The following is an 18,561-nucleotide window of genomic DNA, read 5'->3' as shown; positions in this document are numbered from 1 at the left end:
CTTTGGGCTGACCTCGGTGGCATTGTTTTTCTTTGTAATGGAGAAACCCAGTGAGAGAGATGTGGACTTTATTTTCTTTTGAACTATTTCTAGAAGACTCATCCCTTAAAAGATTTTCTGAGCAGCACATTAATATAGTTCACTGTGTGTGGAAAGGGGTACATGCCTTGGCAGGTATATAATCAGAAGACTTTTAATGAGTTGGTTTTCTCCTTTCATTGTATGTATGGGTCTTGGGGATCAAGCTTAAATCATTAGGCTTGGCCATAAGAGCGTTTATCAGCTGAGCCATCTCACTGTTCTGTGTGTGTGTGTGTGTGTGTGTGTGTGTGTGTGTGGTATGTTTGGTTTTATTTGATAATGGATATTTTTGCAGTTAAAACATAAAATTGACAATTTTTAACCTCTTTGTTTTTGTTTTGAGACATGTCTCACTATGTAATCCTACCTGGCCTAGAACTTCTTATGTAGACCAATCTAATCTCAAATTCACAGGGATTCAATTGCCTCTGCCTCCTAAATGCTGGGATGAAAGTCGTGTACCATCATGGCTGGCTTGTTTATTTTTGTTTTATGTTATGAATATGAATGAGCATGAAAAGGTCAGAAGTGTTGGCCCCCCCTGAAGCTGGAGTTAGGGTGCTTGTGAGCTGCTGACATGGGTTCTGATACTGAACTCAGGTCCTCTGGAAGAACATCGAGTGTTCTTGCTCTGAACCAACCCTTCAGTTTTTGTGTTTGAGATAAGATTTCAATATGTAACTATAGGGCTGGCCTTAAACTCCAGATCCTCTTGCTTCAGCCTCCTGAGGGCTGGGATTACTAGTATGTGGCTCCATACCCAGCTTGAGGTTGATCTGTACTTCAATTAGAATTATAAGTTTTAGGTTTATATCTTATGGAAACACTCTTCCCAAGCTATTTTTGGTATTAATAAGAGGCAGTTCTTTGGTTTTTGTTTTGTTGGGTTTGGTTTGATTTTTCAAGTCGAAGTTTCTCTGTGTAACAGCTCTAAGTAAATTTTAGCATTGATGTGAAAGAGTTTAACAAAACTTTGTCAGTGTCTTAAGAGTTTTTTTGCTTTATGCTAGGTGCCAGCTCCACTGTCCTTATCCAGGTCCACTCAGGTAGCCCATGGAGTGATCTTGGTTCTGTTTCTTCCTGTCTTTTGAGATGAATAGTAACACTCTTTGTAGGACAGTTATGTTAATGACTGTGATGTCTGGGGTTTTTTGTTTGTTTGTTTTTGGGGGGTTTTGTTTTGTTTTTGGATTTTTGGTTTTTCCAGACAGGGTTTCTTTGTGTAGCCCTAGCTATCCTGGAACTAGCTCTGTAGATCAGGCTGGCCTTGAACTCATAGAAATTTGTCTGCCTCTGCCTCCTGAGTGCTGGGATTAAAAGTATGTGCCACCACTGATCTGCTGTGTGATGTGTTTTTTAAGGCAAGGTGAAGCATTCATTTTGGTAGGAACAACAGTCCAGTAACATAACGACCCTCAAGTCAGTAAGCACCAACACCATCACATCCTTGGTGGGGGGGCTATAAAGTAGAGAATGGTAGGAGACGACGCATGATGTCTTCCTTTGGCCTTCATACACAGGGACATACTTGCACCTACATACACACACTTATGTTTGCACTCCTTCCCACACATGCACATGAGAATTTAACTCCTAGCTATTGTGATATCAGATGGGTTGATGCACATTGGAAGTTATTTCATGAACTGTAAAGTTGATACAGGTTTAAAAATCAAAGGACAGACTAGGCAGGGTTAATCCCAGCAGAGGCAGGTGGATCTCTGTGAGTTCAAGGCCAGGCTGGTTTATAGAGCAAGTTCTAGGACAGCTAGGACTACACAGAGAAATCCTGTCTCAAAAAGCCCAAAATAAATAAATAAATAAATGGTCAAAGGATGGCTCTAACAACGAAGAGGAAAGATATTATATTGTTGAGAAGTTATGAGAATGGTTACATATAGAGCTGTCCCACAGCCCTCCTATTTCTTGTCCCTTTTGTTATACAGTTGTCTATCAGCATATAAGTTCAGAGCCGGTGGCAGGAGCAACAAAGACCCTAACAGCTGCTTTGCATACTGACTGCAAGTGCTCTACTATCAAGTTTATAGAGCACTAAATGCCTTGGGAGATATGGGTTCCCCGTAGAGAGCAGAGGGCTGCTAGAAACTCATGGAAACTTTCAGATCAGGCCAGGATCCTGGCATGGAGGTCTTTCCTGTCTCAGCTATGGCTCTATGATTTGTGAAGTGAGGTTGAATACGTATCCTTCATCCTTCTGAACCAGGCATCCTTGATCATGAAGAAAACTCCAATGAACCCTTCTCCTGTGGCATTTTGCCCCTCAAAGATATATTTTATTTAAATAAGGGCTTAAATGAATTTCATAACATTACTACTAAACTAGAAAAGAAAATGTGTTAACAAGTTTGTTATTTCACACAGCTTAACAAGAACAGAGGCCATCTTTCTCAAGAGCTTTGAGTCTACTAGAAAGCATGACTTTTTCTGAGCTGAATTTCTCTGAATGACCATAAAAATAGCTGTTTGTCCCCCAATGTTGGCTGAGGAACTGGTTGCTTGTCAAGTTGGCCCAGCACTAACAAGTCTCTTTGTGTTCTCACAGCTGTGTACATTGGTTCCTTCAGATGCTCTGAGACTAGTCTTTGTTGTCTCCTCGGGAAGAGCAATTTCTGTTCATTGAAGTGCAGAGGAGGGAGTTGAGCGGATGTTGTGCTGGTCGTGGGAAAAACTCTCCAAAGGAATGAGAAATCCTAGTCACAGAAGCCTAAGCACAGGTGCTGTGGGCATTTCCGGAACTATAAAGTTATATAAGAGAGTCTAAGGCAAGAGAACCAGCTGCCCACTTGGTTACCACACACTGTATTCTTAGAGAAAGGGTGCTTTAACGTGGAGTGTTCTGCTGTGGTGTGTGTATATGTATGTGTGTGTGTGTGTGTGTATGTATGTATGTATGTATGTATGTATGTATGTATGTTGTACAAGTATTTGGGGAATCACAAATGGAGAATGTGAATTCTGATTCCACATGGGAGTCATTTGAAAATCCTAACAGGGACAAGCATGGTGGTTCACACCCTTAATCCTAGTTTGGGAGGCAGAGACAGGTGGATCTCTATGAGTTCGAAGCCAGCTTAGTAATAGCAAGTTCCAGGATAGTCAGAACAATATAGTGAGACTGTTTCAAGGGAAAAGAAAAAAATCTTAGTAGGGCTTGGGGAGTGGCTCAGTGGCAGAGCTCTTGCCTTGTGTGTATGAAATGCTGATTTATATTTTAAAAATTGTGAGCTGGTACCCGGTGGTGATGGCACATGCTTTTAATCCTAGCACTTGAGAGGCAGAGGCAGGCAGATCTCTGTAAGTTCTAAACCAGCTTGGTCTACCAAACGAGTTCCAGGACAGTCCCCAAATCACAGAGAAACCCTGTCTCAAAAAACAAAACAAGGGGCTGGAGACATGGTTCAGAGGTTAGGGGCATTAGCCAGTCTTCCAGAAGACCAGGGTTCAATTAGCAGCACCCACAAGGCAGCTCACAACTGTCTATAACTCCAGTTCCAGGGGACCCATGGCAAAAAAATAAATAAACAAAAAAACTGAAAGGAAAGAAACAGGCTGGAAATATGGCTCCGAAGTTAAGAGCGCTTGTAATCAATCAGTCATGGTGAAATACACACCTTTTATCCCAACACTCAGGAAGCAGAGACAGTCAGATCTCTGTGAGTTCAAGGCCAACCTCATCTGCAGAAGAAATTCTAGGGCCACATAGTGATACACTGTTTCAGCAACAACAAACAAAAAGAATACTTGTTGCTGCCAGGCGGTGGTGGCACACTTTAGTCCCAGCACTCAGGAGGCAGAGGCAGGCGGATCTCTGTGAGTTCAAGACCAGCCTAGTCTGTCTATAAGAGCTTAAGAGCTAGTTCCAGGACAGCTTCCAAAATCACAGAGAAACCCTGTCTCGAAAAACCAAAAAAAAAAAAAAAAAATTTGTTGCCCTTGCAGAGCAACCATCTGCAACTCCAGTTCCAGAGGCTGGGACATTTACTGGGCACACACATTGTACACATACATATATACAGACAAAACACTCATACACATAAACAACAGAAAGTGAATCTAATTAAAAATTTTAAAATGGTAATAAAAAAAGAAGGAAGAAGACAGATGAGGTGGTACATACTTGTATTTCAGCAATCAGGAAGCTGAGGCTAGGGCAGGAGGATCTGGAATCTGAAGTCAGCCTGGGCTCTATAGTGAGACCTTACTTGAGAAGATGAGAAAGGTGAATTTCTGTGAGTTCAAGATCAGCCTGGTCTACACAGGTAGTACCAGGATAGCCAGAGCTACATAGAGAAACACTGTCTCAGCCCCCTTCCACAACCCCTCCCCCACTCCCACTCCACCATACCCTACCCCAAAAATTAAGAAAGCATTATCACAGCTTGTTGTTTGTTTTTACCTGCACCTGACTTTCCTTTTTCCTTTTTTTTTTTTTTTTTTTTTTTTTTTTTTGTTGTTGTTGTTGTTGAGACAGGGTTTCTTTGTTTAGCCTTGGCTAAGCTAGAACTCACTGGCCTTGAACTCAAAGATCGGCCTGTCTCTGCCTCCCAAGTGCTGGGATTAAAGGCATGTGCCACATCACCCAGCTTGACCTTGCAGTTTTTTAAAAATTGTATTTTTTATTTACATTCAAGGGTTGAGTATATGTATCTATCCCACAATGTACATGTAGAAGAAAGAGGACAATTTGCAGGAGTCTGGTCTCTGTTTCACTTGGGATCTTGAGTGCTGAACTCAAATTGTCAGACTTGACAGAAAACTCTTATCCACTGAACCATCTTGCTAGCCTTGCTGTGGCTTTTAGGCAGTCCTTACAGTATAAGTGAGTGTATTTTGCATAGTTTGCAGGATACATAACCTCTTAACCATGTCAGATGAGTGAATAACAGAACAGACGTAGCCTGGGACTGAACTGTTAGGTCATACCCTACTAGCAAAATAGCAATTCATCAACAACTCAGACTGCTCATCACCCTTCAGTAGAATCAGTAACACTTCAGGTCAGACTGTGGCCCAAGGCCTGGGGGATGTCAGGCTTGAGAACACATGGACACCACTGGTGGCCCTTTGTGTGTGCCCCAGATATCAGTATTGGCCTTGTTAAGAGCCATTTCCACACACAGCCACAGTTTCTGGATATCCCCTACCCCCAGACCAAAAGTTAGAAGTGAGCCCTGAGGAGAGAATCAGATGTCTGGGGAGTGACTATGGAGCTATGTGGTAATAACTCTATGTTGATATTGTCAGGGTATGGCCAGCTTCTCTAATGTAGAACAGGTGGCTGCTTCGATCCACTACCCTCATCTCTTTTGTGACATTAACCCGATACCCAGCTCCTGGGCATGTTCCCATCCTCCCACCACACAGCGACTCTCCCCAGCCTAGCTGGACTGAGAGCTTTAGGAGAGTCCTCCATTCCCATAGGAGTGCTGGGATCACAGAAGCTTGTGCTGTGTATCTGGCTTTTTTAAATTATTTATTTTATTTAAATTAAAAACAATCTTATTTTACATACCAATCCCAGTTCCCTCTCCCTCCTGTCTTCCCACCACCCCCATCTCCCATCCTACTCCCCCATCCACTCCTCAGAGAGGGTAGGCCTCCCATGGGGGATCATCAAAGTCTGTCACATCATTTAGGGCAGGACAGAGGCCTTTCTCCCTGTAACCCTCCATAGGGGATGGGCTCCGGTCCTGAAATTCAGGCAAATGGACATACCTGGAAGAAACCATCCTGAGTGAATGATCCCAGACGCAGAAAGATAAACATGGTATGTACTCATAAGTGGATATTAGACATAGAACAAAAGATCACCAGCTTACATCCCACAACTCCAGGGATGCTAGAAAACAAGGCGGACCCTAAGAGACATGCATGAACCCCTGAGAAAGGGAAAGGGGAAAGCTCTCCCAAGCATCTGCTTTTGTTTGAGTTCTGAGAAGTCAAACTCAGGTCCTCCTGCTTGCACAGCAAGTGCTTTTTTTCTAAATGAGCCATTTCTCCAGCATGTTGTAATTTTTTTGTTTAGTTTTTGGTTTTTTGTGAGATGCAGAACAAGGTCTTACTTATTGTGTAGCTTTGGCTGGCCTGGAACTTATAGAGCTCCATTTGCCTCTGCCTCCAAATGCAGGGATTAAAGGCATATGTCTTCATGCTCAGCTTGTTGTGTTTTGATACAGGTTCTCATGTAGTCTAGGCTAGCTTTGAACCTCTCTTGAAATTCAGGGTGATTTAGAACTTTGATCCTCCTAAAAGAGATGGGGATGCAGACGTGTGCCATCAGTCCTGGCTCCTTCATTTATTTTTTTTTTTTTATTTCGAGACAAACTCTCACTGGTTGCCCAACATGGCCTTGGACTTGCCATCCTCCTGTCTCAGCCTTTTAAATATTTGGGTACAGGTCTGACACACATGTGTAATTTCAGATTTCCAGGGCATCTGGACAGAAGACATTAAGAAGCCTGAGCATGCTGGGTGTGATGGAGCATACCCTTAATCCCATTTTCAGAAGGCAAAGGCAGGCAGAAGCCAGTTTCTTCTGTACAGCAGGTATAAGCTAGCCAGGGCTACTGAGATTGATAGTGTCTCATTAAAACAAGCAAAAGAAGCCTGAGCATGAAACCAGGAAGGTCTTTGGGCAGAATTGGATCTTCCTTAGCTACCCTATCTCTAGCCTCTCATCTTCTTGCCTTCTGTGTCATTATCACTCTACCAAAGGCTCAGGTGGGGCTATGGTGCAGAAGGTAGTCTCTGTGGTGCATCTTTGAGTCAGTCTGATCTCATTTTAAACAATCAGTACTGTTTTTAGGCATCTGCTTGGCTTTGGCAAGGTGACCTTCTGCCTTGCTCTGCCCTTGAAGGCTCAGTGGATTATTGTTGCTGTTATGGCTTTTCAAGTTTAAAGTGTGAAAAAGGAGGATGCCCCCCACCCACCGAGTTTCATGCATTCTAAGCTAGTCTTAAACACAGCATGTGGCTGAGGATTACCTTGAACTTCAGATCACCCTGCCTCCAGGGTGCTAGTATTTACAAGTATGTGCCTGGTTTATGTGATGCTGAGGATTGGGCCCAGGGCTTTCAGCACTCTAGCAATTGGTCTACATTCTCAGCCCTCTCCCCAGCTTCTTCAGAAAGAGTTTAAAGTTGTTGTTGTTGTTTGTTTGTTTTAGGAGGAGTTCTCTATGTCTTGGCTTTTCTGGAACTTGCCATCTAGACCAGGCAGATGTAGAACTCACCAATATCCTCTTGCCTCTGCCTCCCAAATGATGGGAGTAAGGTGGTATGCACTACCATACCTGGCTACAAACCTTTTTGTGTAGTTGATTTTTTTTTTCCCCCAGTCAGATCTAATCAAGGGTGGTTTCTGAACCACTTTAAAAAAACAAACAAAACCCTATAGGTGTATAAATGTGTTACCTGTTTATATATGTGTACTACCTGTGTGCCTCATGCCCATGGATGCCAAAAGATGGCAGACTTCCTGGAACTAGACTTAGAGATGGTTGTGGGCCACCTGATATAGGTGCTGGGAACAAAACCTGGGTCCTCTGCAAGAGTAGCACTGTTTTTAACCACGAGTCATCTCTCCACCTCCATTTCTAATATTTTGCACAAGAAACCTCATCCCTAAACTCAGGTATTAAAGTGTCTAGATACCACATGGTAAAAATGACTGCAGCTCAGCAAGGTCAACTCCTCCTTGGGATGAACACTTACTACTCCCTTGCTAGGGGTGACACCTGTGTCTCCAGGGGACTTTGAACAATTCTGCTTCTCCCCCCCCCCCCAATATGGCCAAAGGAAACTGCTGTTGTTTGAAAACAATCAGCTTCATACTTTGGCATGACTTTGATTGGAAGCCATTGGAAAAGTGCCTCCACCTCATCAGGCTGTCCAGAAGGAATCTGGGGCCTTCACTTTCCTTGCTATGTCTTGAAGGGGGTAGTCACTGGGAAAAGCCATTGTGTTGAAATTCCCAACTCCAAAGGCCACTGTCTGCTCTGTTCTCTCAGGAATGAGCACCACAGACCATGTCATCGTCTTGGCATCCACGAATCGAGCTGATGTTTTGGACAATGCCCTGATGAGGCCAGGTCGACTGGATAGGCATGTCTTCATTGATCTTCCCACTCTTCAGGTCAGAACTGCTGGGAAGAATGGGGTTCTTATGACCTGGGTCACAGCCTTCCTTCCCTGCCTGAGCCAACAAGCTCTAGTTTATAGTTGTCATAGTTGTTTTCTCCAGGTCCTAGGCTTGGTGTGACACTACTATGATCTTTGGTGCCCAAGTAAGTGTCCATGACCCCTCTGGGCACCATGATAGCCAATGTCCTTTTGTAGTTGTTTTGGTTTGTTTTTTGAGATAAGAGTCTTGCTATGTAGCCCAGGCTGTCCTTGAACTTAATATTCTGCAGCTTCAACTTCTATACTGCTGGGATTACAGGGTCCTGGTATGGGACTTGCTCACTACTCTTTCTTAGTTTCACAGTGAGCTCATCTTGGCCCAATATGTTGTATCTTGAGTGTGTGGAGTTAACTGCACTGGTCTATGTTGAGGTGGCTTTTTTTTTTTTTTTGTTTTGTTTTGTTTTGTTTTGTTTTTTGAAACAGGGTTTCTCTGTGTAGCTCTGGCTGTCCTGGAACTCTCCTGCAGACTAGGCTGGCCTCAACGTCAGAGATCCACTTGCCTCTGTGTCCCAAGTGCTAGGATTAAAGGTGTGAGCCACCACTCTCTGGCTTAGGTTGAGTTTTGTAGTAAATCCTTTTGAAATCAAAATGAAGTCATCTCTCCTTTCCATCTTGAATTTTGTGAAAAGTCTTGGGGTTTTCATCCCTCCCACATAGATTGATTGATTGATTGATTGATTGATTGATTGATTGGTTGGTTGATGAATTTCTATGTATATGAAAGTTTGCCTGCATGAGTGCATCTGTACCATGTGTATTGCTAGTGCCAGAGGAGGACAAAAGAGAGTATCTAGTATCTGCAACTAGAGTTACAGATAGTTGTGAAACTACCATATGGATACTAGGAACCGAACCCAGGTCCTCTGAAAGAGCAATGTGTTCCTATGCTATGTGCTGTCTTTTCAGTCTCTAATCATCTTGTCTGTTGAACCTACACTTGACTTTGTCTTGGAGTAGTGTTCAATAAAAGCCCCAGAAACCAGGATTTTCTACCCTAGTAGCCTCTTTCTCACAAGCTTCTGTTTGGTCCTGCTACATGGTCAAAGAACCTGCACTACAGCCTTGAGAGAACAGGAATTGGGTAAATAGAGGCTCTTTGGAAGGAAGGAGAGAAAACCTAAGGACTGGGTAGTTGGTTAATGCCCCTAGACAGAGATGTGTGGGGGTAGCCCCAGTACCCCCCCACTTTACATAAGAGAAGCTGGCTGTCTCCTACAATGTCAGAGTTTTATGTCAGGATTCAGAATGTGTGACTTGCAGAATTTTTGTGGAATAAATCTTTGCTATGTGTGATATGATTTACTTACATTCTGTTGTATTTATTTTCTTTTCATCTTTAAATTGCTGCCTGGAGCTTTCTAAATTGGTTTCCAAAACTATGGGTTATGACTGAGAATGACAAACATGCCGAAGCCAGTGTTTCTTGTAATCGTCACAAGTTTCATTCATGGAGTTTATGGGAGCTTTGTTTTGTTACCCAAGTGTGAATTCAGCTGTGTCTTCCTTATTTGTGACAGGAGAGACGGGAGATTTTTGAGCAGCACCTGAAAAGCCTGAAGTTGACCCAGCCCAGCAGTTTTTACTCCCAGCGGCTGGCAGAGCTAACACCAGGATTCAGTGGTATGACCTGGTCATATATTCATGACGGAGAGCTTCCGTCTTCCTGTGTGAGTTCTGTCCCTGTTCTGAGTCACTAATCAGCACACGTCTAGGTGAGATCAAGTTCAAATGCAAGCAGCAGAAGGACAGAAAAGAGGGACTTTCTTCCTCCCAGATGTTGAAAGCAATAGCAAGAAGTATTATAGCTCACCTATTTCACAGGTAGCAGCTGTGATATCTCTACCAAAGTATCAGTCAGTATCATCATGGTCCCATAGCTTCTGCCATGGGGGACTGTGAGAAGTCTGGCAGTGTCTCCTGTGTTGTGTTTGCATAGAACACCTTCCAGTTTAGACTGCCCCACCACACTCCCCACACACTGTCCCCTTGTGATTTTCAGTGAAGTAGAAATCACAATTAGGTGCCTTTAGTGATGGCACACATCTTTAATCTCAGCTCTCAGGAAGCAGGCAAAGGCAGGTGATCTCTTTAAGGTCCCAGACAGTCAGGGCTACACAGAGAAACCCTACCTCAAAACACCAAAAACAACAACAACAAAAAAAAAGAAATCACAGTTAGGTTTCCTTTCTGCATAGCTCTCATTTTAAAGGTTAATGTACATTTAAAATTACCCTGAAAGCCAGGCTGGTGGGTTATGTCTGTAATCTTTTTTTTTTTTTTTTTTTAAACTTGTTTATTTGCTTTTTATTTCATGTGCATTGGCATCTGTGTCTATAGTCTTAATCACTTGAGAGGCTGAGACATAAGGATGGCTGTGAGTTTAAGGGCAGGCTAGGCTATAGCATGAGACCCTGTCTCTGAAAATAAAAACAAAATTGCGCTTGGACTGCTTTCTTCCTTTTTGATTACACTTCAGTCTTTAATAGGATTTATATACATGAGAGCCCTTTGGTCTTGCTATTTGGACACATAAGTGACAGGTGACATAAAACAGCACAGAGCAGAAAGGAAAGGGCTTGCAAGATCCAGAGCAGCATGACTTTACAGTGCTTCAGCCAGCTGCCCCTGGAGAGGGCTTCTGGGGCAGCACCAATTGTCAGCCTCCTGCCTCCTGCTGCAGTTCACCACTGGCAATTTCATTTCCTTCCTCCCCCTCCCTCCCTTTTCCCTCCTCTCCCCTCCTTTTTCCCTTCCTTCTCATTCCCTCTCTTCCCCCTTCCTTTCCTTTCGTTCTACCCTTCCTCCTTTCCTTTTTGTTCCTTTATTATTTTGAGACAAAATTCCATTATGTGGACTATGCTTGCCTCAGCCTCCCCAGTAATGGAATCATAGGCCTTTTTCCTTTTTGCTGTTTGTCATTAAAAGCTGAGTCTCCCTCCTTCCTTTTCTTTCCTTTTCCTAAATGCTGACAGGGAAGAGCCAGCACCACCCCCCATCCCTGCCTGTGGTTTGTGTTGACAGGTGCTGACATCGCCAACATCTGCAATGAGGCAGCACTGCATGCTGCACGGGAGGGGCACACATCTGTCCACACATTCAACTTTGAGTATGCCGTGGAGCGTGTCATTGCTGGTATGAGGACCACACCCATTGTTAAGGCCTTGTTAGGGTTGAAGCTTTCAAACAACCAGTCAGAAGTTGTCTATGCCAGACAGATCAAGTTCTAAGATAGCCAGGCCTACACAGAGAATCCCTGTCTCAAAAAACAAAGAAAAGACTGTTTTTGATGGTTCTCAAGAAACCATTCATCTTTTCCCTAGAACTCCCTTGAGATTGGATGTTAAGAGTCTGTGAAAAGTCAGCAGAGCCACAGAAGTGCCAAGCAAGAAGAGAGCACAAGGAGGTACCCGAGCATACTGTTCCTGAACTTGGTTCTTGACTTCTTTCAGGAACTGCTAAAAAGAGTAAGATCCTTTCCAAGGAGGAGCAGAGAGTGGTTGCCTTCCATGAGTCTGGCCATGCCTTGGTTGGTTGGCTGCTAGAACACACAGAAGCTGTAATGAAGGTGGGTTGTGATGAAAATGGTGGTAGGCATCGTGAAAACAAATCTTTACCCACCTAGTCTGGGAAACACCCAGATTAGATATATAAGAGTTATATAAGAGAAATTTTACTACCAACTTGGCCAGACGGCTGTAGCCCCTAGCAGAAGTGGGTCCTAAACCTCAGTTTCCAGGCATGAGGGGAAAGTTTCCTATGTCCAGGACCTCTGTCCTTGCCCACTTGAGACTTATGGAGGAGTGCTGAACTTGTTTCTGCTCAGATGGCAAATGGTTATTTGAGATACTTTCCAGAAATCATGTAGACTGTGCATAGAGACCCTTGAGGAACCCAGGGATATGGGACAAGGGATGTGGCATCTGGTCTGTCCTCTACGAAGCTCTGAGTAGTTCTGACAAATCACTGGGGTCCCATAAGGGCTTTGTGGCTCTACTGTTCCCACTCCAGCAATTCAGGATGAGACAGTGCAGCAGACAGCCAACTGCCAGTATGTACACTCTTGCTCAGTTTCGGTTGCTGTTTTCAGAGCTAACAATATACTGGCTGGTCTCTTTGAAGTAGTGTGTAGCAGTCCCTTCTGTGTTCCTGGGGCTGGCAGGAAGTTAACTCCTACCTGCTACCCCATGGTGTATTAAGCAATCACTGATCTGGGGATGAGGTCCAGCTTGAGGGAGGCTGGGCACTAATGAACTCAGTAGCAAAATAAATACTGTCTCAAGAACTCCAAATAAATACCAGAGTAAGATTTCTTTTTGTTCTCAAAATTGTCACTTGATTTTCATGACTGCAAGCATCATTGTGTTCTATGAAGGAAACTTTGACACTGTTACTGATTTGGCTGTCACTGTAACTGTGACTGATCATGACCACAGTTTGTCTTTGTTATAGACATTAAATCATCTTCTGAGAAAATTTCTTATTAGGTGTTGGTGACACACACCTTTAATCCCAGCACTCAGGTGGCACAGGCAAGCAGTTCCCTGGGTGCTTGAGGCCAGCCTGGTCTGCAGAACTAGTTCCAGAACAGCCAAGGACAACACAGAGAATCTCTGTCTCAAAAACAAAACAATTTTCTTTTTGCTGGGTGGTAGTGACCCACATCTTTAAATCCTGACCCAAGTATATATATATTTATTATTTTGTTATGTGTGGGTATTTTGGCAACATGTATATCTGGGTACCACATATGTGCCTGATTCTCTTGAACAAGAGTTTCAGATGGTTGTGACCCACCATGCCTTTGCTGGGACTCAACTTCAGAACTCTGTGGAAGAACAGACAGTACTCTTAACTATCTCTCCAGCCCCCATCTTTTTTTCTTTCTGGCAACCTTGGGGATCCAGCCCAGGGCCTTGCACATACTAATAAGCTTTTTACCACTGAATTGTAGTCATGCCCTGACTTTGAATATTAATGTTGTCTTCTATCTGGGGCTCACAGGCAGCTGGACCTGCATAGACCTGTGCCACCCACTTTTCTTTTTAACATAGCAGTGCAAGGATGCTCTAAGAATGGGATGTATAGACTAGCCTGATTGGCTACTTGGCAACCTATGGTGATGGTTTTAGGAGCCTCTTGCCTCACTTTGAGGTCACTTGCTCCCTGCTCTGTTGTTCTTCCTCAGGTCTCCATTGCACCTCGAACAAATGCTGCTCTGGGCTTCGCTCAGATGCTCCCTCGGGACCAGTACCTCTTCACCAAGGAGCAGCTGTTTGAGCGGATGTGCATGGCACTCGGCGGTCGTGCAGCTGAGGCCATCTCGTTCAGCAGGGTTACCTCTGGTGAGGAGACAGTCCTTGGAGTGTGGCTTTGTTAGAGTACGCTAATGCCTATTTCCTTCTGCTCAGTGCACTTGATAGGATGAGACTGGTAGAAGATGTGTGCAGTGCAGATATAGTTTGAGCCAGAGGAAACTCGGAACTAAGCAAAAGCTTTACTTTTTTTTTAAATTTGTGTTTTTGTTTGTTTGTTTGTTTCCAGACAGGGTTTATCTGGAGCTTTGGAGCCTGTCCTGGAACTCACCCTGTAGACCATGCTGGCCTCAAACTCACAGAGAGCCACCTGCCTCTGCTTCCCTAGTGCTGGGATTAAGGGGTGTGCCACCACTGCCTGACCAAAAAAACTTTAGTTTAAAATGCTTACTTTAAAACTTTAATATAGATGGACTATAAAAACATTTGCTTGGTTCATTACTGGTCATGGCTACATAAAACTGGATATTAGAGTATTCATTAGATATCCAGAAAAGTCATAGGGGTCTCAGGAACATTATGCCTCAAAAGTGACAGGCTTCCCGAGTAAGACCTAGCCATATACTTGAGTGTGTCACTGATGTAAGGCAGGCCAGTGTCCTGAGCACTTAAGTTTTTTCCTTTAAGATACAGTAATGAGCCAGTCAAATGGCTTGCTCAGTAGGTTCAGGGACTTACTGTCAAGTCTACAGACTAGAGGTCAGTCCCTAGAACCTATATTGTAAATAAGGGAACCAACTCCTATAGACACAAATATAATAAAAATAAATGTAATTTTAAAAAAGAATAATTGGGGCTGGCAAGATGTCTCAGCAGTTAAGACCACTGGTTGCTCTTCCAGAGGACCTGGGTTCAATTCTCAACAACCACATGGCAGCTCACAACTGTCTATAACTACAGTTCCAGGGAACTCAACACCCTCACATAAACACATTAATGTACCTAAAATAATAATCAACATACATATATATACATGTATGTATGTTTGTAGGTGAGAGAGAGAGAGAGAGAGAGAGAGAGAGAGAGAGAGAGAGAGAGAGAGAGAGAGAGAGAGAGAATATCTAGGTTCCATTCTGGAATGTTGGATGCTGCTTGACAGCCTGAGATCTGGTGCTCCCATATGCATGTACTCTCAGAATACCTCCTTTTCTTGGTTCCAGGGGCCCAGGATGACTTGAGGAAGGTTACCCGCATTGCCTACTCCATGGTAAAACAGTTTGGGATGGCACCTAGCATTGGGCCTGTCTCCTTCCCTGAGGCACAAGAGGGCCTCATGGGCATTGGGCGGCGTCCCTTCAGCCAGGGTCTCCAGCAACTGATGGACCATGTGAGTGGACACAGGCCTTACTGCCCATGGAGAAGAAGCATCTGGGCCTCCTGCAGGAGCCTGCTAGCACTCTCAGATGAGCATGTATTGAAAGCCTAATGTGGCTGGTGCTTAGTTCTGAACTCTGACCTATTAAGTGTGTTCTCTTGGGTGAGGACCTAGATGGTTCCAAATAAGCTAGATGTGGACCTGGGAAGAATATCAAATAAGGATACCAAGCGGTAGAGCAGTGTACATGATTCCTATAGCCCACAGGCTGGGCCAGCATGGTACCTGAGTCTGTTCAGGGCCAGTTGTGATTGCTTGTGCAATGTAGCAGCTGTGGGTTGTCCAGTTGCTCTCTCCAGGGTGAGGGTAGCTGGTGGGTTTGCATCCATTAGACAGAATGAGAGCAGAATGCTGCTGTATATTGTGTGAAGATGGGCCTGCTCCTGAACCCTGTTTTCTGCACCTTGGTTTTAGAGCTGGTTGTCAGTGAGTCTGTGGACGATGTTTCATACCTTCCTCATGACAGACTTATGTTTTCCTTTGCAGGAAGCAAAGCTGCTGGTGGCTAAAGCCTACAGACACACTGAGAGGGTGCTGCTAGACAACCTGGACAAGCTGCAGGCGGTAAGGGCATGTGGGCCCAAGCATCCCCATAGTATCTCAGGAGCCCCTAGAAGTGTAGGCAACACTGACACCCCTATTCAGCTAGAGTGTGTTTTATGTCTTACTATAATCATATCAAGCCTATTCATTCAGAGGAGAATTTTTTCTACCCTCATGTACATGTTACATAGCACTAGCAGCAATCAACCTGTTAGCTCCTCCTTCAGGTCAGCTGTCTCTATGTTTTTCTGCAATCTGGTCTTGTTCTCTCCGTCTGCATTTGGATTCTAGTTTGACTCAATGTTTAGTTATGGGTGTTTGCTTCTGTTTCCAACAGGTACTAAATGAGGGCTCCATGATGGTGGATAAGTTAGTTGTTGATCTCACTATCCGGGAAGGGCATTTATGGTAGCCTTTCCACGGTTGCTCAAATTGTTAGTTGGTGGCAGTCTTGTAGGTCTCTAGACCTTTCTTTAGGTTCAATTTTCTCTTCAAGCCAATAATGACTCCCCCTTTTATGTTTGTTCTCTCTCTCTCTCTCTCTCTCTCTCTCTCTCTCTCTCTCTCTCTCTCTCTCTCTCTCTCTCTCTCTCTCTCTCTCTCTCTCTCTCTCTCTCTCTCTCTTGCTGTCTCTCTCTCCCCTGTCTATTCCTACCCTGGCTCAATCTTCCTAGTCGCATGTGCTTTCCTCTCCTCCCCTTCTCTTTTTCCTACTTCTCTCTCCATTCTCTGCCCCCCCCCCCACTTCCCATGTGCTCTGGGGGACTTTCCCTTCCCCCTTCTGTGAGGGACTTTATATGAATCTCTTAGAATACACCTTGTATCCTAGTTCCTCTGGTGGTGTGAATTATAGGTTGGTGTGGGTAGTTGTTTCTAGCCTTTTGCTTTCTTAAAATGAGGCAACTGAGCCAAGCCTACAGAGTTAATCTTGCTTCCAAAAATTAAAAATATCTTAAATAAATTTAAATAAAAAGCAAAAAACAAACAAACAAACAAAAAGATAACTCAGGTATGGTGGCACATACTTTTAATCCCAGCACTCAGGAGGCAGAGGCGGGTTGATCTCTCTGAGTTCCCGTTCAGCCTGGTTTACAAAGCAAGTTCCAGGACAGCCAAAGCTATTACACAGAGAAAAGAGGCAGCTGCTATGTTAGGTTGAAGTCCTGTTTCAGGCCCTCAGAGTATTGGTCCTGGAGCAGCTCTGCCTCACTAGATCCTGTGGCAGTGCAATCTCTGCAGAGGTAACCTCTGCCTAGTAAGGAGCCAGTGTTACTGTATAGAACTCCAGCTGACTGTATTGGGAGGAAGATGGGGGTTGGCAAGACTACCAGTGGGTATCACACTGACTGCAGAATCGAGCTGCCTCTATTTGGGTTTAACTGCAATGAATAGTGACAGATTAGAGCAAAGGGGGAACTATAGCTATAGACATCATCCCAGTGCCTAGCATGTTTAAGGTCCAGCATCACCTAAAAGAGAAAAAGAAAATGTGGTTTTTAGATTTATTTATTTAATTAATTAAAGCCTATGCATGTACCTGAGTGTGCAGGAACCTTCAGAGGTCAGAAGAGGTTGTACCCCTTTGGAATTGGAGTTATAGGCAATTGAAAGCTGCCACATATGTGCTGGGAACCAAACCCAGGTCCTTTGTATGAGCAGCAAGAGCCACCCTTAACCTTTGAGTTGGAAGGGTTTTGTTTTATCTTTGTTGTTTTGAAGTAGGGTCTCAGTATATAGCCCTAGCTAGCCTGGAACTAGGGTGATCTCAAACTCATAAACCAACCTTTCCGTCTCTGGTGTGCTGGGGTTAAAGATGTGTTCTGCCAGCAAGACATAGCAGGATATGGCCACAGACACAGGACTTTTAGGATAAAAATATTTTCTGGGCCGGGCATGATAGCATGTGCTTGTAAACCTGGCATTCAAGAAGTTGAAACAGGAGTACAGCAAGGTTGAGGTCAGCCTAAGATTACGCACGCGTGCACACACACACTCCTGTCTGGGAATACAATAATAGTGTTGAAGACTATGATGATATTAATGATGTTGATGTTCAGAACTATATCCAGAGTAACAAATCCCTCCCCAGTTGTCTCAGTCAGTGCCTATTTCCACAGATTCCAAGCACCCCCGCCTGCCTCTCCCATACATACATACATACGGTGTTTGGTTAAGGAAATGGCAGTTGCCAGAAATAAGCAGAGGTTTTGAAAGGTAATAGGAAAATTAATGAGACTGGCAGCTTTTAGGGTAAAGACAGGGAGCAATTCTTTGCCTGAACTGCTTTTGCGCCTCTGTCCCTCTGGGAAGGTGGCCTTTCTGAGGCATCCTGCTCATAGACTAGCCCTCCTACTTTACTAGACACAGAGACATTCTGTGGGATGGGTTTCCATCTCTGATGCTCTGCCCTGCAAGGCTCTTGTCTTTGTCCAGGACCCTCACACACTGCCGTGTTTGTTCTTTCTAGCTGGCGAATGCTCTTCTGGAAAAGGAAGTGATAAACTATGAGGACATTGAGGCCCTCATTGGCCCACCGCCCCATGGGCCAAAGAGAATGATTGCACCACAGAAATGGATTGATGCTGAAAGGGAGAAACAAGCCTCGGCAGAGGAGGAAGCCCCAGCTCCTTAGCCCCCACCTCCACGGCCCAGGCAACTACTTTCCTCGACTGCACCTGTAGTCATCTCAGAACTTGTTGGCAAGCTGCCATCAGCCTCCAAGATTCTTTTCACCTGAAACTTGAACCTCAGCCTTTGTTAGCTCTCTCTGGTTTCTGATGAAGACTTCTGGTATTTATTTATTGGTTCAGGATTAGTAAATCGTTTGCAGAGACAGCTAACCTTTCCATATGTATTGCTTTCTTTGTGGGGAGTGTGCATGCTTGAGTCTAGTCCCTGGGGCTTCAGTTACCATCTCCATGTGTGGCTCTGTAGGTCTGAAGGTAGCCCGCCACTTGGACTAAATGATCTCCTGTTTGTGTCCTGGACTCCTTCAGAATGCTAATAGGATCCAAGATGAAAGACCCTCTGAGCTGACCAGCCTCA

General features: G+C 44.3%; 1 protein-coding gene across 3 annotated transcripts in view; it reads left to right on the top strand.

Annotated features, from left to right (window-relative positions):
- The window catches only part of Spg7 (SPG7 matrix AAA peptidase subunit, paraplegin), a 39,310-nt gene extending 20,972 nt beyond the window's left edge, over nucleotides 1-18,338 (top strand). For 2 of the 3 annotated variants that reach the window (XM_051201860.1, XM_051201859.1), the window contains exons 10-17: nucleotides 8,112-8,236; nucleotides 9,804-9,906; nucleotides 11,308-11,418; nucleotides 11,736-11,851; nucleotides 13,472-13,628; nucleotides 14,759-14,925; nucleotides 15,460-15,537; nucleotides 17,984-18,338. In XM_051201860.1, coding sequence (XP_051057817.1) covers nucleotides 8,112-8,236; nucleotides 9,804-9,906; nucleotides 11,308-11,418; nucleotides 11,736-11,851; nucleotides 13,472-13,628; nucleotides 14,759-14,925; nucleotides 15,460-15,537; nucleotides 17,984-18,148 — 1,022 coding nt within the window. In that variant the 3' untranslated portion in view covers nucleotides 18,149-18,338. The remainder of the gene's footprint in view (nucleotides 1-8,111; nucleotides 8,237-9,803; nucleotides 9,907-11,307; nucleotides 11,419-11,735; nucleotides 11,852-13,471; nucleotides 13,629-14,758; nucleotides 14,926-15,459; nucleotides 15,538-17,983) is intronic. The other variant, XM_051201861.1, reaches the window with a different exon arrangement.
- Nucleotides 18,339-18,561: the final 223 nt, after the last annotated feature.

The sequence above is a fragment of the Phodopus roborovskii genome, unplaced genomic scaffold (genome assembly GCF_943737965.1).
Source record: "Phodopus roborovskii unplaced genomic scaffold, PHOROB, whole genome shotgun sequence".
In the NCBI taxonomy this organism is placed as follows: domain Eukaryota; kingdom Metazoa; phylum Chordata; class Mammalia; order Rodentia; family Cricetidae; genus Phodopus; species Phodopus roborovskii.
The sequence above is the reverse complement of the archived record's forward strand: the minus strand, read 5'-3'. Positions and strand labels throughout refer to the sequence as shown.